Here is a 22,367-nt window from a genome sequence, read left to right on the forward strand (position 1 = left end):
TCACATTTCTCCCCACCTTCTGTCCCTTGTATAAAAAGTCCTTTTGGTTCTTCTTTAACGAATACCTGTGATTGCAAAATGTTTTACAAAGTCAGGTCTACTCTTAAAATGCTGCAGTGGTGCCGCTGTAGTGCTTCATTGAAGATGCTAGTATGCTGACTCGGGAGCTTCTCCCGCCGACATCGTTAAGCCACTTCTGTGAGAAGCGGCAGCGTGTCAAGGGGAGAAGCCTTTCTGTCGACATAGCGCTGTCGGTATTGGGGGTTAGGTTAGAGAACTGTGTCGCTCAGGGCTGTGGATTTTTCACACCCCTGAGCAATGTAGTTATACTGAGGTATGTTTATAATGTAGACCTGGCCTTAGCTACTTCTGCTTAACTATTTACATTTACTCTAGTAACTGGAAGGATTTACTCTTCAGTTTATACTATTAAAAATAAGGTCCATATTCTACTTCCGGGAAAGTCCATGGGAGTTTTGCCATTGATTTCAGGGACTGGGATTTGGACCTGAAGTGCACGCGTGTGTGTGTGTGTGAGAGAGAGAGATTTTAGATTACATTACTAACAAAGGTTCCAATTCTGCCATCCTTACTTACTCTGTGTAATACCTTACTCCAGAATTAATAAAGATGGTGTTTGAGCCTATACTGTTCCCTGACAAGGGGAAGAACCTCAGTATTTATTGGTACTTTAAAATGGCCATCCTTGTGGTTCCACTTCTGAGCTGCCAATCTAGGCCTCAATTGAGAAAAGCATCCCTATTCAGGAAAGCACTTCAGCACATTCTTAAGAGCCAGGAACTTAAATGCTATTTAAGCACATGCTTAATTTTCAGAATAAATAGCATTTAAGTCCATGGGTCTTAAGAATGTGCTGAAGTGCTTTCCTGAATCTGGGCCTTCGTGACCTGGGAAGAATGACTAGGACTGGATTTTCAACGGTTATAGTTTATAGCCCATTGTGAGGATATTTCTGTGTCGGAAACAGATTCTGATTTAAGAGAATGCAAGTGTCCTTTCTTGGTAGTTTGTAGTTTTTGTAATAACAGCTTAAATGCATTTGGTAAAGTTGACAAAACATGCTCACTAGGTAATCTGTTTTTTAGGAAAAATCTTGCCAAGAAACTAAACATCAGCTTCAAGTACAGACAGAGTCTGTAGCTAAAGAACGGAATGAGTTGAAAAACTCACTGGAAAAACAGGAAGGGGTAAGATAACTAATTCCCAATTACAAAAAATAACAATATATCAATCACAGCTTTTCCAATCACATATGCAGAGATCAGATTAGAGGGGAAAAAAGGTAGTGGTATTCTCCCAAGCCCTATGCAGTTGACACCAAAACAAGATGACAGTCACAGAAGATTGTGTGTATTCTAATATGATCATCCGTGGTTTTGGTGTGCTTTTCGTACAATAGATATAGTGATAACAGATGATCATTGTCCCTCTGCTTTCTTACATGTTTTGAAATAGTTAACTATGTTAACTTGTCATTAGTTTTCTGAGTTAACATCTCTTTTAAATGAGTGGTGACAGTTCACACCTCTCAGATCTGTTGTTTCAAGCTTAGTTAGACATCTCCATATCGTTGTATGTATCATTTTATCAGTATGCTATTTGCTGTTTGGGAGAAAATTTTCAGAAACTCTTGAGAGATTTTGTTGTTTTTGAAAATCTCCCTATAGGAGGTTATCTTTGTAACTATATGGATTATTCTTACGTTTAAAAAAATGAAAACTTACATTCTAGAGCACAGGATAGCCATGTCAACGATAAAGGATCTGCTGCCAAGTGACTTTGGAGTGGGCCAGTTTGGCCCCTGCATGAAAAAAGAGGCCAATTAGATGTCCAATTAGATGTTAGCTGTAAATAATGTATTTGATGTACAGCAACAAAAACTAATGGTGATTAAGGTAAAGATAATATGCAGGTTTTTTATATTTTTAAATATAGATTTCTAAGCAGCTGACAATAGAGCTTGATTCAGCACGAGGACAAATACTGGAGATTCAGGGTGTCCTAAAAGAGAAGGAAAAGAATGAGCAGCATCTCCAGGGAAAGCTGAAAGAACTGAAGGAATCATTTGATCAGAAGAAAAGGCAAACTGAAACACAGCAAGCTGAATTAAAGGGTGCCCTTTTAGAAAAGGTGGTCCTGGTTTCTCTTCATTCCTCTTACTTACAAAGGAAATTAGTATTAACTCCTCTGATGCATGCTTCTGTTTTATGTCATTATGTGGGTGATAAAATAGCTATTTACTGTAGCTGAAATGTGTTACTGGGAATGGTAAGGTCAGGATGCAGAACTGAACCCATCAGATATTGTTCAAGGTCAAAACTATAAAAATGTTGAGTGTAAGGCTCAAATAGTGAATTATGGATTATGCAAGTAGTACACCTGTCATCAAATTGATAAAAATAGCTAGATCTGCTGTGTTCATTCTACTGCAGCTGTATGCAATGTGGCAAGAGTTGCCATCTTGTCGCATAGCAGTATGCAGTTTCGTGAGAATAATTTAGACAAGAGTCCTCAGCATTTTGGAGCATAAGTGGTGGTTTTAAAAACTCATTTTGTACTGTAAAAAGAGAATAGTCGTAATGACGATATGAAATGTGAACTATGATGAAAAAGTTCAAACTCCGTATAGTTTTAGGGATGTTAGTGTCATGTGCTGTATTATTAAATGATGTCTGCACTCAGTTTCTCATTTATCATATAAAGTATTGCAGTGGCCTTCTGTTGTTCTGCCCATGGAAACTGCAAAGTTTGGAAACACTGTTTAGATGTTTGAAAACTGGGCTCCCTGTGTTTAATTAGTCTCTTGATGTTAGTCATTTATTTTCTTTATTATATAGCAAGTAAATCACAGTATATTAATGTAAGAAATAATATGATTTAATAATATGGCCTTGTTCAAATTTCGTAGCTGGGATAAGTAATAGCTATAAGTATTGCAGAGTGAATTAAGAGAAAAGATTTATGAAATAATTATGCTTGTTTAATTAACATTTCTTAAAAATTAGTTTAACAAAACTGAGATTGCAAATAATCCATATTTTACATTTTATCTTACATGCCTGCTTTGTACTGTAAAATATAAATCCAGGATTTGTATGTGTGTTTCAGGCAGAACTAGAGAATAAATTACAGCAGCAGGTAACATTATCAGCACAGGAGCTTAAAGCAGAGAAAGGAAAACTAGCAGAGCTACAGAAGATTCATGAAAAAGATCAGGAAAATATGAAAGAACTTCAGCTGGATCTTTATGGTAAAGAATCTGAGCTGTTGGCAACAAGGCAAGATCTTAAGGTACAGTGTCTTTTTAAAGTCATAAGTGACCTAATAATGTTTGTCTTCAGGATGAATACAAAGAAGCAAAGTGAAAGCCATATGAAGAAAAAACTCTTTTGCTATGTATAGAATTGTATTGTGTCCTTTTCCTCCGGACATAGTACATGTTGGAATTGATTTAAATGCCAAGTATTTTTGCCTGATTTACCTAGAACGCCCTTCCAGTTCAAAAGTGTTTTGTAGCAGTGCTGTTGTCTGAGCTCTGGGAACAAGGTGAAGGATTTAGGAGTACTGGATTCTTTCTTTTCACATTTCTCTCTGTATAAAGCTTGTCCCCAGTCTTCCCACTGCATAGTTCCCAATCTGTGGAAACAGAAATACAACTAATGGCATCCATTTCTGCCAGCATGCAAGGGAGTAACCCCAAGAGTATTTCCCTCCTCCACAACTTAATGCCTTTTTGGCTCCTTTGTATGGACTTAACAGGCTTTGACAGTGCTCATCAGCTTGCATTCCTGCAACAAACCTGTTCAGTCTGTATTGTTCTACAAGTGACCCAGTTGTTCTGGCCAATGTATATACTATTTCTATTCAAGATATATTTTTGAAGGGCTTTCTTCTTAGTGGGACCTATTTTATATATAAAGTGATGCAGCCATACCATCTTGATTCAGATGTCAAATCTAAGCACACCCTGACATTGTTAGTGCTTGGATGGGAGACCTCCAAGAAAGCCCAAGTACTGCTAGGACTGTTTTTGGCAAGTTAGGAGATAGTGCTTTTTTTCTCAGTCAGTACTCAGAGTAGTTGTGGAATCATAGAGTTAAAACCAGCAGTTACCACCATTTCATCTCTTGTGACAGCCTGTATATCACAGGCCACCAACACCATCCAGCACCTGCACACTAAACCAAACACACAAAATTAGACTTAAGTATTACAGCCCATGGGAGATTAGACCATTATGTGCCACAGTGACTGACTGAAGCAGTGCCCCAGCAAGTGTTAGGAAATATCGTGGTGCTAGAGGAATTATCTTTAGGATGAGTTACAAAACAGTTGACACTGATCATGTGTAGTCATTAAAGGTTCGATGGCCCTTTTTGGACCTTTCTTTCCAAACTGCAGTGCTCATAGACTCTAAGATCAGGAGGGACCATCATGATCATCTAGTCTGACCTCCTGCACATTGCAGGCCACAGAACCTCACCCATCCGCTCCTTTAATAAACCTATAACCTCTGGTTGAGTTAGTGAAGAATCATGATTAAAAGACTACAAGTTACAGAGAATCTGCCATTTACCCTAATTTAAACCTACAAGAGACCCTTACCCCATGATGCAAGAGAAGGCGAATTCTCCCCCTCTGCCCCCCCCACCCCCAGGTTCTCTGCCAACCTCACTTAGAGGAAAATTCCTTCCCAATCCCAAATATGGAGATTAGTTAGACCCTGATCATGTGGGCAAGACTCACTAGCCAGACACTTGGGAAATAATTCTCTGTGGTAACTCAGAGCCCTCCCCATCTAGTGTCCCATAACTGGCTATTGGAGATATATGCTGTTAGCATTTGCAGCTAGCATCCCCCGCATAAACTTTTCAAGCTCTGTCTGGAAGCCAGTTAGGTTTTTGCCCCTACTTCTCCCCTTGGAAGGCTGTTTCAGAACTTCATTCTTCTGGTGGTTAGAAACCTTTGTCTAATTTCAAGTCTAGACTTGTTGATAACCAGTTTATATCCATTTGTTTTTGTGTCCACATTGGCTCTTAATTTAAATAACTCCTTTCCCTCCCTGATATTTATCCCTCTAATGTATTTATAGAGAGCAATCATATCTCCCCTTTTTTCGGTTAGGCTAAATGAGCAAGCTCTTTGAGTCTCCTCTCATAAGGTAGATTTTCCATTCCTCTGGTCATCCTAGGAGCCCTTCTCTGCACCTGTTCTAGTTTGAATTAATCTTTCTTAAACATGGGAGACCAGAATTGTGTACAGTATTCCAGATGAAATCTCACCAGTGCCTTGTGTAATGGTACTAACACTTCCTTTTCTGTATTGGAAATACCTTGCCTGATGCATCCTAGGACTGCATTAGTCTTTTTCTCAGACGCTTCACGTTGGCGGCTCATAGTCATCCTGTGATCAACCAGTTCACCAGGTCTTTCTCCTCCTCTGTCACTTCCAACTGATATGTCCCCAGCTTAAAGCAGAAATTCTTGTTGTTAGTCCCTAAGTGAATGACCTTGCACTTTGCACTATTAAATTTTATCCCATGTCTCTTATTCCAGTTTCCAGAGTTCTCCAGATCTTCTTGTATGATATTTCAGTCCTTATCCAAATTTGGCAACTTCTTCGAGTAGTGTCCCGATGGGTGCACCACTGTAGGGCGTTCCAGGACACAACCTGGGGGAAAATGAGGGTCAGAGGAGGTTGTCAATAAGAAGAAAACAAGGTTACCAGTCTTAGCAAATGTATAATTTCATAAATTTTAAGATTGTGGTTCCTTTGTGCTAAAATGCTGTGTAAAAAATGGAGTCAGTGTGTGGGTTTTTGTTTTATAATAATAATATCAGTGAACAAGACAGTTTAATAAAATACTAATAGGCCACTGTAAAATATAGCTAAATTGAAAAGATGTAAAAAACAAAACAAGAAAAATCCTATTCAGGAAATTCCAAATAATGATCAAAAGATCAATTTATTCTGAGACCACAGAAAGAATACAATTGAATATGAACACATCCTTCTAAACTCTTTTCACCTTGGTACTTATGTACTAAATATACAAAACTATAGACCAAAGAATTGAAGAGTCTTTATTTTTCCTTTTCCTCTCATAGGATATTTTGTCATGTCATGGTGACACATCCCATGTTGCATTATAAGTAAAGTCCTCCTAGTTTCTTCAGATACTGTTTCCTATAACTGGAGTTTTGGAGCCTTGTTGCAATTGATGTCACGGCCACCATAAATATCTAGAAATACATGACAGAGAGTACAACTTAATGGAAAAATAGGCCAAAAAATGTATTGCAAGTGGAAGTAGATTGATAAATATTTAGGGTTGCAAATTACATTGCTGAAGAAGGTGGAATTTTCTTTAAAAAGAAAAACTAAGACTGTTTTATAAACTAACTAAATTTTTTGATAGCTGCAGAATATAATGGGGTTGGCCCACAGTTATGGAAATGCAATGCAATGCAGTTGAGCCTACCTGATCTCCCATCATCATGACAGCTGGGCTAAACCTAAGTGGTGCTGGGACCCGAGTGGTTGCAATGCCTGAAGCAGGGAGACAAGCTCAGTCAGCTCCATGGGACAGGAGCCACAGGAGTTATCACGTGACTCTTCAAAACCCAATTTTAGATCCCAACCCAGGGGGTTGAGAAACCCTGTCCTACGTAGAGCACTCACTCATGCCTTATGTGGTGAAAATAATGAATTGGTGCAAAGCAAAATGGAAGCTGTTCTCATACTTAACTTTATTAGACTTAGTGGTCATCATTATTTTTCCCAGTTGTTTTTTAAATTTGCTGAACCTTTGTGATTTTTTATATTTGTTCTAAATCTCCTATTGTTTCTCCCCTGAAGCACATCTTTTTGTTCCTGATCCTGCAAATGGTTACACTTCTAAATAGTCTCATTGACATCATGGGACTACTCTTGTGCATAGCTGTATGCAGGTTTGGCATTTGCCTTTTAAATCTCTTTGTAAACATCTTGAATGATTTACTGAGTTTGTGACATCATAAAAAAAGGGGAAAAGCTGCGACCTGTTTTTCAGATTTTAGGGTAAATGCAGAAGCTAGTTGTTTTCATGTGTTTCATATGACAATGTATAGTTACAACCTCAGTACAGAAACTCTGTTTCTAACCATTTTTTGTTTCATTTTTATCATTTCATAAAGGTGCAATGCAAAGAAAAAGTGCCTGTTGTTGTTACCTGACTTGCCTGTATTGACTTTGTATCATCAGCTTTGAAATAGGGCACCCAACTGTAGTTCTTCCTTCGTTAGAACAAGTTCACTTTTGGGGCTGAAAGCATAGCTAGATTATGAGAGTAGAGAAGGAACAAGGCTGATACTGCAGGACTGTTAATATTAATTAAAAATAGTTCTAAGAACTATTTTCCGTGTCTCCGTTATTTTTGCTAAAAAAAAAAAAGGGGGGGGGGGGAATGTTCCTACCTTCCTGAACCCTGGACACGCTGTATAGCTTTTATTTCAGTATAAAATAGTATTTTATGGTATAGTATAGCATTTTGATATTCAGATGTTAAAGTAGTAGAATTGCTAAAATCAGGAAATTCTTGTAGCAGAATTTCATCTTCTCAAATGCAAAATCTACCGCTCGTAGGCTACATAAAACTAGGGGTCTTGCTTAATATTAATAATAAATACACCTGAGCCAGAACTGCAGTGTTTGGATTGCATCTGGATCCAAAGTTTGTGTGGCTGGTCAGGTCCAGGATTTTGGTTTGGCCCCATCGCTATAATGAAGTATCTCATTCATAGTGTGTTGAAACATCTGGAGTGATTTTGTACAACACAAATCTTTGAAACATATAAACTAGATGATCTTGAATGTTTTCTTGTCGCTTCAGGTCTTTTAACAGAAGGAGGATAGTTATTGCAAAGCAGTGATGAGTCCACATGGTGTCAAAACCAGTTTTGTTAAAGAGAAGTTTAAATAAACTTGATTAGGTCAGAGTGTGAGATACCCTCACTGTTAGCCTTCACTTTAGCTAAATAAAAATATCTTTGGGATGGTTTAACACAACTTGGCACACCGGGAGGCAAGGTTTCAGACAGATATAAAGATAGATGGCCTCAAGCCATGTGGATGATATGAACTGAGGTGGCATGTATAGTGTCTGGGTAGGATTGGAAGATATGAGTTGAGCTGTACTGATAGCACCATCTACTGGCGTGAGAGTGGAATATCATTGTTAAACTACTGAGCTATCTCCTGACCTTCCTAGCTAAAGGAATCAGTCTGCTGTGGAAGATGCACTACAATGAAAAGCAGATCATGGGAGTTCAAGCGAAATCTTGTAGTTTGAGATATTTAGGTGACAGTGTTCCATGAAGGCCAGCCTTGGAACAACTGCTCTGGTGAGCCCAATTCCTCCTCTCCCTATCAATACAGGAAAAGAAATGAAGGGCTGGTTAACATCAAAGCCTTTATTTTAATAAGGAACATATGTTATGTCACTTTAGCCAAGGTGAAAAGGTTTGGTGTAATCTGAAGGGGTGGATGGTGGGACAGAGGCGCACACAATAATGTTTTAAAAGTCGAATATAGATTGAAAAGAAAATATAATGTGTGTGTGTGTGTATATAAAATATACACACCTCTATACGTTACAATTTAATACATACAGTAACTCCTCACTTAACGTTGTAGTTATGTTCCTGAAAAACGCGACTTTAAGTGAAACGATGTTAAGCGAATCCAGTTTCCCCATAAGAATTAATGTAAATAGGAGGGGTTAGTGTGTGAAGCTTGGTGGAGGTGGTAGAGTCAGAGGGTGGGATATTTCCCAGGGAATGCCTTACTGCTAAATGATGAACTAGCAATTGGCTGAGCCCTCAAGGGTTAACTTGTTGCTAATGGAGCCTCACATGCTACAAGGCAGCATGAATGGAGGGAGGGGAGACAGCATGGCAGACAGAGACACACATCCTGTGTGTGAGAGAGAGAGAGATGCACATTTCCCCTTGAAGTACACTGACACCACTCTTAAGTACACTACCTTGTTAAGTTATCAGCAAGCTGAGATGCAGCAGCTGCTTCCAGGAAGCTCCCTCCGTCCTGAGCCCTGTTATATATCCGCCCGTTCTATGGAGATGGGGTAAGTGGGGTGCAGGTGCAGGGGAGAAGGGGACACCCTGAGATTAGCCCCTCTCCCTCCGCCCTCCAGCAAGCAGGAGGCTCCTGGGAGCAGCTCCAAGGCAGAGGGCAGGAGCAGCACATGGCAGTGGGGGGAGGGTCAGCTGATCTGCCGGCAATTGATAGCCTGCTGGGCGGCTGCTGCACAGGGAACTTAGGGGAGTGGGGAGTTTATATGGGGGCTGTGGGTCCACCCTGGTTCCAAGCCCCCACCAGCTAGCTGCAACGGGCTGCTCTTCCCGCAAGCAGTGGAGAAAGCAGGCGGCTGCCAAATGACGTTATAAGGGAGCATTGCACAACTTTAAATGAGCATGTTCCCTAATTGATCAGCAACGTAACAACAGAACAACTTTAACCAGGACAGCTTTAAGTGAGGAGTTACTGTACTTGTTCAGTCTAAAAAATTGCCTTGTTTCTCCCCCCACAAAAATGGCACCAAACCAATTCACTTTGGTTAAAATTAAAGTTATTGAAAGGATATGTTCCTTTTTAAAAATAAGGGTGTTGATCTCTTGCAATTCTTTAACTGTATTGATGGTGTGTGGGGAGAATGGATGGATGGATTTGAGCTGACAAGTTCAAATAAATTATATTCTCTTTTAATTTATGTAAATTGGGGGGGGACTTTGTATTGTTTACAAAAATTGCCCTTTTTCCCTAAAAGTTACATTTTCTGTAAGTGAATGTGTAGTGCTCATGAAAATGAGGAACTGCTAGCTCTGGGCTGGATCAAATTAAACAAATACTGTATGAGATCTGCCAAATGCACATCAGTCTTAGCCTGGATGCTTTTCTAATCTAGTCCTGGTCTCCTCCAAAGACAATGCCATCAATAGAATGTATTTGGGGAATAGGGTGACTAGACAGCAAGTGTGAAAAATTGGGACGGGGGTGGGAGGTAATAGATACTGTGACAGGGTCGGCCCAGATGGCTACAGGAGAGTGATAGAAGGCAGATATATTAGCCCCAGATTAAGTAGGTCCCTTTTCCCTGGGTAAGGTAATAGGGGTGGTTCCAGAACAATCAGGAACTTGCTGGAACCAATTAAGACAGGAAGGCTAATTAGGACACCTGGAGCCAATTAAGAAGCTGCTAGAATCCATTAAGACAGGCAGGCTAATCAGGGCACCCGGTTTAAAAAGGAACTCACTTCAGTCAGTGAGGGGCACCCAGGGAGCTGAGAGTGAGAACGCGTGCTGCTGGAGGACTGAGGAGTGCAAACGCTATCTGGTATCAGGAAGAAGGTCCTGTGGTGAGGATAAAGAAGGTGTTGGGAGGAGGCCATGGGGAAGTAGCCCAGAGAGTTGTAGCTGTCACATAGGTGTTACATGAAACACTGTAGGCAGCTGTGATCCACAGGGCCCTGGGCTGGAACCCAGAGTAGAGGGTGGGCCCGGGTTCCCTCCATTCCCCCAACTCCCTATTGGATACAGGAGGAGTGACCTGGACTGTGGGTCCCACCAGAGGGGAAGGTCCCTGGCCTTTTCCCCGACCCACTAGGTGGATCAGCAGAGACTGTGGGGATTGTTCACCTTCCTTTTCCCCATGCTGGCCAGTGATGAGGTTAGCTGAGTGAGCAGCAGGTTTGAGCCAATAGCAAAAGTGGCCAAACCGAGGGCTGCTGTGAATCTCTGAGGTGAGCATATCCACCAATAAGCGCAGAACCCACCAAGGGAGAGGAGGAACTTTGTCACAGCACCTATAGAAGAAAATGCCCCAAATATCAGGACTGTCCCTATAAAATAGGGGCATCTGGTCACCCTGTTGAGGAATTACCTTGCTTCATAGCATAGTCTTCCTGGTTGGTGTCTTTTTTCATTTGACCTTTCCTCTCTGTGTATTTGCTAGTAATCCTTCCCCCCATACCTCCCACTCCTTCAAATTCAAACTACACATAATAAAAAGGGCACAAAGGCTAGTGTACCTAAGCCACTGTGACCTAGTGCATACTATGTCCTCAAAATATTTTCTAATGCCTCCTCTGCTTGTCCCATCCCCTGTTTAAAAACATTCTAATAAATATCCCATTGATCTCATTACTTACCCAATTTGTACTTTGTTTGATTCCTTATTCAAAAATTTAAAATTAAACTAGCATTAACCTGTTAATAGGGCCCTTCATTTTCAGTTTTTATTTTATTTAATTTTTCCTGGGAATTTATCAGTGTGTTTATTACTATAACAACAAAAATAGGTGAATATTGGTGGGAAAAACTATTAATAATTTTTCTGGGTAAATATCAGGGGTTATTTTGGTGGACGGAAGGACGGGGGGAAAGTATTCAGTAGATTAATGGTTTGATGAACGGATTCAATGTGGTTTGCTGCAGAACTAAAACAGAACTCAAAACACAATGTCACTTCTGAGTTTAAGAAAACAACATATCATTTCAACAAACAGTTTACTGTTGTAGACTTAGAACTATTAGCCTTTAAATATTTACATTTAATAATTGGGCCACACCATTTGCAGCGCAGATACTCAACTTCATCCCTGTTCTCCTGTTTTTGTTTTTTTAAAACTTTAGAATACTTCCTTGTGTTCTGAAATGTATTCTGATACAGATTTTCATTTTCCTTCCATTTTAGTGTGTTTCTTTAAACCATTATCTGCTAAAAGCTTGAAATGTGGCATGGTGGGTGTGAGATTCATCAGTACATTCAGATGTGCACGCACTTCAGAGCTTGCATGTGTGCCTGTTTATTGTGTGTATCTTCTAGACTAATACATAGCCTTACTTCAACAGGCAGCTTTGCATATACACACAGAATAATATATTCTCGTAATATATATATATTTTTTGTAATAGAAAAAGTTATTTTTTATATATTTGAATGATACAAAGATAGGGTGAACATCAGGAAAAAAACTAAATACTTTTTTGTAAAACCCGGGATTTTTTAGTTAAAAATAGGTTTGAATGGAAAACAAAGGGGCTTACCTGAGAAGTATTCATACTTGTGTAGCAGTATTATAGCTATAAGCTAGATAGGGTCTAAGATGTCAGTGTGGATATTAATACTTAAGCTGGTCTGATATTCCATCCAGTAACTGAGGGTACTGCTACTCATACAGAAAGACAGTCACACAAACTGTGTGTTATACATTGGAGTGATTATCTGCTCATTTAAAGAATATTTACTACTGTTGAAGAGGATACTAATTAGGAGAGGACACTGTAATGTGCATGTTAAAACTGGCCTGTTTAAAATAATGGGTGAAATTGTAATGGGCAAAACTCCCATTGATTTCAGTTGGGCAGTTTTTCACCCAGTATTAATATGTCATAGTATGAGTTGTCATTGTTGTTGAGTTCTGGCAGTCTCCCACATCATAAAGGCCTTTGCAAGAACCAATGGACAAAATTCCCATTGACATCAGTGGGGCCAGGATTTCACTGCATGTTTTGAAGAGGGTTTTATGTCCACTTAAAATACCTTGGGAGATAATTACATAGCTCTACTGTTGGGCTCTGTTCTGTTTTATTTGTTACCAGATACTGAAACAGGTTTTAATGACTTGCATGCTTTTCCTTTTTACCTGTCTTTGAATATGGTTTGGGATATGCTTATTATTTTAAGTTTAGTAAAGATAATGAGCCTTTTTAAAACGTACTATCCTTCTGTGCTTAAATCCCAACGTAGTCCTCTTACTGAAGCTTTGTGATTCCAAGAGGTAACAATAAATCTGACCTTAAGCCTTGTTCAGTTATTTATATATATATATATATATTTTTACTGAAAAACAGGTCATTTTTCTGATATTCTTTAGTTCTAGTGTCTTGAGTCGCCACTTGTTCCTTCCATTGATGTAGCCAACCCTGCTTTCAGACACTTCTGTTGAAATACTCCTGTTACAAAAGTAGTATCACCAACGTCAAGGGCTCAGAATTTATGAACTGTGCTTACACATCATGAAATCTAAAAAAATTGAGGCTTTTTATTTGCGATCTGGTTTCTGGGCTGCTAGGGTTCCCTTGCTTCCCACTTTTCAAGCTTTTCTTCACCACCATGAGAGCTAGATTTTTTTAAAACTGAGATACTCATGCAATCTCAGGATTCCAGCAAGCTGGGGCTTTAAGAAGAACATCAAATATTGTGAGACTTCTGAAAACATCACAAGAGTTTGGAACACTGTAACAATAGCCACTTTGAGCAAGATGAGATGAGGAATTTCACAAACAGATACTGTATGAGGCGGATAAAATCTTTAGTTTTATTTTTAACACTTAATTTAAGACACTACAAGAAAGTTATTTGGCAGAAATTAAGTGGTTATCAGCTGTGTTGATCAAAAAACATTTTCAGGTGCTAGCATCAATGAGTAGTGAGCCTTAAGTAAGCTTTGTCTGCACCAGACATTTTTCCTTTAAATTTACCATTAACGGTAGCAACGATTGAAATTTTAATTGTGCATACACACAGACCAAGAAGCTCTAAAAATTGGTGAAAGGAAATGTAGCAGTCAGCCTGTGCTGTACTGTATAGTGTGTAAATATTTTTGAATAATGTCATTCAATAAATTTGCAATAATTACTCGTATTATATGGAGTTTGGAAGTTAAAGTGCAGTCTACTATGTGTTCTAATTTACACTCAGCAGGTGCCACTTAAGTAAGATGTGGTTAATAGAGATGTCTTCTTAACTGGGACTTGAACCAATTTTATATAATTTGTGTGAAAATTATCTCTTCACATAATTTGTCTCTTCCTGTGCTCTTGCTGAGCTCAAACACTTTCCTCAAAGTACCTTTTGGAAATGAATTGCAACCTCTTTTGTCCATGATCAAGTGTTGAAATTATTACTTCTGCTCCTGATTTGCCCTCCCCTGAGATAGAGTTCAGTTTGCTTCTCTGGTCATTACTCAACAGCTGTTAATTACAATTTAATAGTCACCTCATTCAGTTCCAGTTACCTTATTATTATTTATGTGTTTTACTGTTGCTGTCACAATGTTACAGGCATTGTCCCAACAAGAGAATACAGGAAAATAGTGTGTGTTCTACTAACTGTGTTCTACTGAAATTCTAAAATTTTAAAATGAAGTACTATGCACCAGAAGCTGCACTTTCCATGTAGATGCATAATAAGTGTTTAAATTATTGTGACTAATGTGGAGCTCTGATCTTGCAATGGCTTTGACAGATGATTTTTAGAACTGTTTTTTTTAATTAGTCCACAGAGGAGAAACTTGCTCTGGCTCAGGAGGAATTAGTTTCAAGCAGAAATCAAATTGGTAACCTTAATCAGTTGATCCAAGAACTTAAGACAATAAAGTCTACTCTGGAGCAGGATGTGTCAAAGAAAGAACAGCAGCTGAAAGAACAGAACAAGATGTTACAGGAAATCCAGAAAGACAAGGTAACTTACTTTTCCCATTACCTTTCTCCTCTTTCCTATTTTCTAATGGAAACATATTTAGAAACATGCCAGGACGTCTCAAAGTATTGTGGTAATGCAATTTGTACCTGCACTTACAGCAGTTTATTGGACCACTGATACATAAAAGATTTTAAACAAATAGTTGAAATGACAGAATAAATTAAAACAATTTCAGCATAAGTTTATTATCCCCGAGGGGCCATATACTGAACAAAATGAATGTGAAAAGAAAAAACAGATTATTGATTTTAAAGATTAAATTAAATGGTTTAATCTAGGGTTTTCTCTAAGATCAGACAAAATAATTGTGGATGGATAGCTGATACAATCATTCTTCCATCAGCAATCTTTGTAATCAAGAGGTTTTTGATAACTGTAAGTCTGGATAAGGTCCCATTTTTCCTTTGATTTATTTTCAAGGTTTTGAAAGAAAAAGACTTGGCTAATGAAAAATCTAAAACAACAGAGCTCCAGGAAATAAAGAGTAAACTGGAAAAAGACCGTACTAAATATAGTGAAGAGCTTAGGACCTGCAAGCAAGAATTTGAGAAGGTATGTTGAGACACAAATTGGAACTACACAAATAAGAATATGCACGAAAGTAACGCATTCAATCAGAGAATCTCAAATTGCTTTGCAACGATGGGTATCACTATCTCCATTTTACACATGAAGGAACTCAAGCTCAGAGGGATTAAGGCCCATACCTACAAAAGTACTTAGGAGCAAAACCTCGGGTCAGCTCCTACCTAACTCTGGAAGTGCCTAAATTTTTGCTGTAAAAGTCCCTCAGGTGCCTAAGTTTCTGCCACTGGGTATGCACATAACACCTCAGCCTAGACTTCCAGGCACCTATTCTCATGGCTAAGCCCCAGCGGAATCCTCAAACCAGGTGAAGATAGATGTCCCCGCCTATCTTGTGGGGCCCAATCCAGTTGATGTTCTCAGAGCACTGGGCTATGGGTTATTTTGATGTGGCTCAGTGTCTCTTGTTGAAGCTGTTCTACTGAGTATAAATAATTAAATATGCTTTGGGCCAGAGAGTGAGAATGACTCTGTAGCCTCGTGGGTAGGTTGCAATGCAGGAGGCCCAAGTTCAATTTCCCTCTCCATATCAGGCAGAGGGGGGAATTGAACTGGTGTCTACCACACTCTGACTGCGTACACTAACCACAGGGCTAAAGATGATAAGGGAGGCCTTCCCATCCTCTCTGCTCCTTGGCTGTTTTGTGAGGAGCTAGACGTGTGTTGCCATCACTTCTGTATGAAACAGCTTATGCATCTGACTCCAGGAGAGGGTCCCTGGCTGTGGGCTGCAAGCAGAGATAGGTGACTTTTTCCAGCCCAGTCAGGTGCCTCACTCGCTGAGCGGGGCAGGGCTAGGACCCACCTTTCTCCTCAGCGTCTCCCATTGACTACTTTAGGCAGTTCCCTGCTAGGGTGCTTGCTTCTGTGGATCCCATTCTTAGGTGCCCATCTCTCCCCATGTATTCTATGGAGAGCCTAGGCACCTTAACTAGGGTTTGTAGATTCCACTGAGGTGGCAAGATGCCTAAAAGTTAGGAGTTGCGACCCCTATGTCCCTTTGTGGATTAGTCCTAAGTCATTTTTTCATGATCACACAGCAAGACTGTCAGTTGGTTGTGATCCAAGTCTCCTGACTTCAAATTCTGTACTCTAACCTCTAGACCATGCTGTCTCCTTTTATATAGATGACTCTAAGCAATTAAATATCTAGGCTGTCTCCCAATGTTTTAATAAAAGGTGGACAAGGGGAAAAGTTCTCACGCTGTGCACCCAAATTCTGAGAAGTGAGGAAAGTAAACAGCCTCTTCCAGCCCCACAACAAAACAAAAAACAAACCAAAAACCCAAAGCAAAACCAACATCTTAGTTTTATGAAGGTACATGTTCTCACTGATATGGAAAGCCATGTAAAGTGTGAAGTTGTTGGGGAGGGGGGGGATTTTAAGCTGTTTTTGAATGGTTGTATCCAACCTGAACTCTGATTTTTAAAGCGACACTCCTAATTAAAAAAATGTGTACGTTCATTAAAAATGTACCTACCTCTCACTCTTAAGTGCATGTAATTTACTGCAACATTAAAATACCAAACCAATATTAGTTAAACCAGTTTTGTTGAAACTAGTTTAAAAATCACTCTTGAGGCAAAATTAAATCTTTTTAAGGATACCTCACTTTCAAAAAAAAAAAAAAAAGAGAGAGAGAGAAAATTAAAAATTGGAGGATGGAGTGTTGAATTTTTTTTTTTAGTCTTTGTTTGTATTATAAGTGCTCGTAACATTTTACATCTCTAAATCCCTTTCTGTCTCTTCTGAAATCTGACCCTTTTAAAAGACAGCCTGGCTACATTTTCTACATTTTATTACATATTATATTTATTAATAGTAATTTATTTGCTTCTGCTGGCCTCTCCAATGTTGTAGGTGGTTTTGTGAGTATAAATGAAGTCACAGTCCATCTCACAAAGAGCTTACAATCTAATAATAAATTTATTTTAAAATAGCCTGAATATTTATGTTCTGTGGAAATACAAAAAAATATATAATGGCTTTCAGATGTTCTTTTGTCATCCACTGTCTAAAAATGATGGTTACTTCCAGAGAATTCAATGCCCAATGCATTTTGATTTTAGGAATACTAACTATAATTGTGACACACTTCCTGAAACCTCTGTGCTAAAGAGAGAAGGAATTTATAGAGCTGCAGAGAATTTTAAAACATACACAACCTGGGATGTCAGCTTAATATTCACCTCTTGTTCTCCATGGTTGCAGTCAGACTGAAACCAAAAATATCTCCACTTATGAAATCAAGTATGGCCATATCATCCACCCATGGGTTTGAAAGGAGAAAAAAGACTATCCGTGGGATGTTTTGTCTTGACTTTCAGTGGAATGTGTCCTATGAAAAATTAGCACCCCTTATTCATCAGAATAATACATTCATATTGGGCTGTGGATTTAAGGAAGAATCATTCCTGTCAAATTAAGTTATTCCATCTATTTTTGAAGTTATTCCATCTATTTCCAGTACAATATGTAGGTAAATATTTACAAACTTAAGACCTGTGGAAACACTCCTATGCAATAATTGTTTCCAATGGAATAAATAAATAAATAAATCAAAATTCTCTTCTTGCCACCAAGGGATTTGTAACTCTCACCTTGTGACACTTACCTAGTGCAGAAAACCTGACAGTGCAATTTATTAGAATCCGACTTAAAAGTGAAACTGACAAACCTACTACTTGACAGAAAGGCAGAAAGTAAACAAACATAATTTCCACTATTTTAGTGGAGAAGTAAATTAGAATTTTTTTTTCTGTTTGTAGTACTCTAAGATGAAATTTGTAACCTAGGTAACGAACTTACTTTTTTTTTTTAATATAGTGTCACGGTCAGTTGATACTGTATTTTGTGCGGTAAAAGCATTTGCTCTCCTATCCCAGGAAATAGTTATCGTCAGTCTCAAGTTAGGTCACAGATAAGTTTTACCATTTTATTTTTAGACCCTATGTGATAGTTTAAACTTATATTTTAACAGGAGGTGACAAATCTAAAGGATGCGAAGCAGCTATTGATTCAACAGAAACTAGAGCTGCAGGGCAAAGTAGATAACATGAATTTAGCTCTTGAACAGGAGAAGAAGAATCAGCAAATTATCAAAGATCAGTTGAAAAAAAAAGAGGAAGAACTGAAGAAGGAATGTGTTGCAATTGAAACTAAACTGGTGAGCATGTATAGAGCTTGTGTGTATTTAGCACATGTCTCTGATTCCCTTCAAAGAGGGTGGGAGGCAGACTTAATTTTAATCTCATGGCATTTACATTTTTAATCAATGATTTGTAAATATTTCCAAAAACCTTCAGTTTTGATAAATAGAAATAAATCCATAGTGGGACCATAAGCAGGCATTTGTTTAGTATAATAGCTGTTTATGAATTAAAATTGTAAATACACAGTTTTTAATTTCTCTGCCTCAGTTGAACAATACCAGAAGGGTAGAATCTAGTTTTCTTTCACTTATAAGGAACATTGTTGCATTAGAAAAAGTGACCCTTTGGAAAGACATGCCTGAATAACTGCCTGCTAGCTGTAAAATATCAAAAATGGTTTTGCAGATGTACCAGAGATAAACGTTACCATCATTTTAATTTTGATGTTAGAGTTAATAACACACCAACCTAGTTACAAACTCAGAGCTATTTGATAGCTCATTGTTCAATGTTTCCTTTTTTCTCAGCGCACAGAGATAAAAGAGAAAGAAGAAGAAAACAGAAAACATGAGGAGGTGGAAGCCAAGCTCACCATGCAGATCACAGCTCTGAATGAAAACCTCGCTACAATGAAGAAAGAGTGGCAGAGCAGTCAAAGAAGGGTCAGTGAGCTAGAGAAACAGACGGATGATTTGCGTGGGGAGATTGCTGTATTAGAGGCAACAGTACAAAATAATCAGGATGAGAGGAGAGCATTGCTGGAGAGGTAAGTCGGTGATGTGGGAGTGTGCTTTCGGTTGCTTATTAGGAAAGTGATAAATTAAAATTTGAAAAATAGTGTTTCAGTTTTCCTAGTGTTCTACGTACATTTTTGTATGTATTGTACTGCTCCCAGTGCTCCAGGTAGGGGTTTCCAGAGAGTGAAGGCCTCCCCTCCTTACCCCCAGCAAATCTTAGTAGGCTGTTGAACCAGTCAACCAGCTAACCAAACAAGAGCCTTCACACCCTGTGGGCTTTGTGATGGAGTGCCCACCTCCTGCAAACTTTGACAGGCTCATCATGAGTTGCCTCCTCATAAGACTCAAGATGCTCACCAAGGCCCCAAACCATGTTGACCTTAAGAGGCTTGTGTCCATCCCCTGCAAGTCCTTAATTAAGCTCTTTTGGAGCCTCTCCAAATCCATCCTGCACATGTGCAAGCAATAGGAGGGGTGGTCAGTAGCCTCCATGAGTCTTAGAAGGCTTTGCAGAGGGGACTTCCATAGTCTGAGTTGGTTTCTTGGGGATCTCTTCACTGAGGATCCTCTGTCTCAGAGTCAGAATAGGCTCATCAACTTCCCAGTGATCTAGAACAGACTTGTCATCCCCCTACAATACAAAAGAGGCTTTTGGGCTTTCAAATGTGGCCACCGGTGATCCTTCTAAGACTCAGCATATGCCCCCTCTGAGCCTCTTAAAGCTCGTAAAGAGGACAGACGTGCTTCCTCAGACTCACTAGATGTTCCCCTCTCCTACAGGCCTCTTAGTTTCCCATTCTAGGCTTCTGACCTCTTAAGATCCCTCCTTCTACCTCTACTACAGATCTCCTAAACTCTGCAGAAGCGGAGCTCTTTTTCTCCTGATTGCAGGAGGCCTGCAGGATAAGGGGAGGGGGACTGAATGAGAGCAATGTGGTTGCAGGATTGGAGGACATCCTGAGGTCTGCATGAGGGAAGAACCCACTTGTGAGATAAAGAAAACCCTTTATGAGGGTCTCTGTGGGGAAACTCTTTTTCTGACCATCAAGCTTCCTTAACAAACAAATTATATTTTGAGCTCTAGGTCTGCAAGGAAAAGGGCTAGAGACTTTTTTTAAATAGCTGCTTAAATCTCCAGCAGCAGTCCCTGTGCTGTGCTAAATTCATCATAGCCAGTTTTCTGCAACAATATTACAAACACAGAAATGAAAACATTTTGAAAATAGGCTTTAACCAATTAAATTTTGTACCTGGGCATTAAATTGTGGCTAGGAAGGGACCACAGTAAACCAGGTTCTTCTTTGAATGTCCTCTACATATTGCCACTCTTGGGATATGCGCCGACTGGTGCCATTGAATGGTACAAACTTATATTAGCAATGCCTATTCTGAGCATTCATGTGCCCCCTCCATGCACCTCCCATCAGTGTTTGAGCATATTCTGAGAATGGGGCTATAAAAGGGGGCACGGAAGCAGTTACTGCTTCAGTTCCTTCCAAGCACTACCACAGATGAATGTGAGCCTTCTTCAGCAGACAAAATTGAAGAAGACTACCCAGTCAGCAACAAAAACCTTAGACCTGCTTCCAAAAAAGGAACATGGTAACAGAAATGGCCTTAGACAATATGCGTTCCATGCCTGAGGTCTCTTTGGAACCAGGACCTTCCGTTCTGAAGAAGCAGCAAGACCAAGCACCTTTCTGGGTCTTACATTGTCTTCTATTCAGGGAACTCGTCAAATCCTTCAGATTGCAAACATGCGGATGTGAGACAGACCAGAGACCAAGATCGCTTTGTTGGGTCAGGACCTAATAAATCAATAGATCGCTCTCTTGTATTGGCACTGATACGTTCAGTGATGGTTTCCACGTAGGTACCTGTGGATCTGCATTTATCAGATCAGTGTCACGCTTCTTCAGCAGAAGAGAGAGATTTGGATAAGGATCCAACACAATGCTTTCCCTCTCACAAAAGACAGAGTGGATTCCTCACCATATGGATCTTCTGCTATGCTACTACTTCCTCCCCAAATACCTATAGATTCACCTAGAAAGACTATCTCACCCTTGTCAGTACTATGGATCCCTACCTCTATCATATCTTGTTCCTTGTCAGATCTGGGTTTGGATCCACATTTAGAAAAGGAGATGGATACATCAATTTACCTGCAGCCTTGACCTCAAGGCTGTTTTTGTGACAAAGATTATTGAACGTTGATGTTTCCTCATTACTATGAGATGGTACAGAACTGGACAAATCGGCATGAGTAGTAAGTATCTTCCTGGATGCATTGGCCATACTAGCCAATTCCAGGGCTTCTGTTTCAACCTCATTCAGTTGTGATGACCTCGATTCCACATTGAGGCAAGGAAACTTCAGCACATACTAATGTGTTGGATCCAAGGCATTCAGATCCTACACCAGTGGAACAGAGACCAAGAGATAGGTCCCCTACAAAAATTCAGGATATTCTCTGTGATGAGGAAGAAGTTGATGTGTTTTCACAAGATGGTATTGTGCATCAAGACTTAGAACCCACAGGCAAATCCTCCCCTGAGGAAAACATTGGAGTAGCCTCAGTTCCCTCACCATCTGAGGATGCTATAGAACTCCAGGATTCAGTAAGCAGAATGGAGTCTAAGTTAAAATTACTGTCTGTTTACTGCAGGAAACTCCTCCTCTTGTTTTTGATACTGGGGAATACATCTGCTGAGAAAGTATCTCTGCCTCTTTGGGAAGGTCTGTGCCAGCCAGCAAAATCAGCATGGAATACTCTACCTTCATATCAACTGATTGCTAAGAAAGCTGATTGGTTGTAGGAGATCCCATATGAAGAGTTTTCTTTTTTCCATGTTCATTTCCCCTTTAACTCTCTTGTGGTAGCTGCAACAATGCAACATTCAAGAATGGGACATTTACATTCTACTCCACTGGCAGAAAAAGGAAATAATTAGATTGCTTGGAAGAAAGGTATTTTTTTTCAGCTTCTCTAAATATGAGAATAGCTAGCTACCTAGCTGTCCTGGCCAGATAATAGTTTCATCTCTGGGACAAGATCTCTCTCTTTTTTTTTTTTTTACAAAGAATCTTCCTGAGGAACACTGCAGACTGTCTAATGCTCTTATTAAAGAGGGTCTAAATGTTGCTATACATGCACTGGGAGTGTCTTTTGACGCTTTGGATATATTGTCAAGATCAGGACGATATCAGCTGCAGCAGTAACTATCCACAGACATGCATGGCTACACACCTCTTCTCTGCCCTAAGAAATGAGACTGAAGATTGAAGATCTTCCTTTTGAGAGGGATGATTTGTTTGGCTCAAAAATG

The 22,367-nt window shown here is 39.4% G+C and overlaps 1 protein-coding gene across 2 annotated transcripts in view; it reads left to right on the forward strand.

Annotated features, from left to right (window-relative positions):
- EEA1 (early endosome antigen 1) overlaps positions 1-22,367 on the forward strand; it is a 135,912-nt gene that overhangs the window by 99,104 nt on the left and 14,441 nt on the right. For both annotated transcript variants that reach the window (XM_084617768.1, XM_084617767.1), the window contains 7 exons: positions 1,107-1,208; positions 1,957-2,151; positions 3,130-3,312; positions 14,357-14,542; positions 14,984-15,115; positions 18,130-18,315; positions 18,829-19,067. In XM_084617768.1, coding sequence (XP_084473894.1) covers positions 1,107-1,208; positions 1,957-2,151; positions 3,130-3,312; positions 14,357-14,542; positions 14,984-15,115; positions 18,130-18,315; positions 18,829-19,067 — 1,223 coding nt within the window. The remainder of the gene's footprint in view (positions 1-1,106; positions 1,209-1,956; positions 2,152-3,129; positions 3,313-14,356; positions 14,543-14,983; positions 15,116-18,129; positions 18,316-18,828; positions 19,068-22,367) is intronic.

This window comes from Lepidochelys olivacea (assembly GCF_965140295.1).
Source record: "Lepidochelys olivacea isolate rLepOli2 genome assembly, chromosome: 1".
Classification (NCBI taxonomy): domain Eukaryota; kingdom Metazoa; phylum Chordata; order Testudines; family Cheloniidae; genus Lepidochelys; species Lepidochelys olivacea.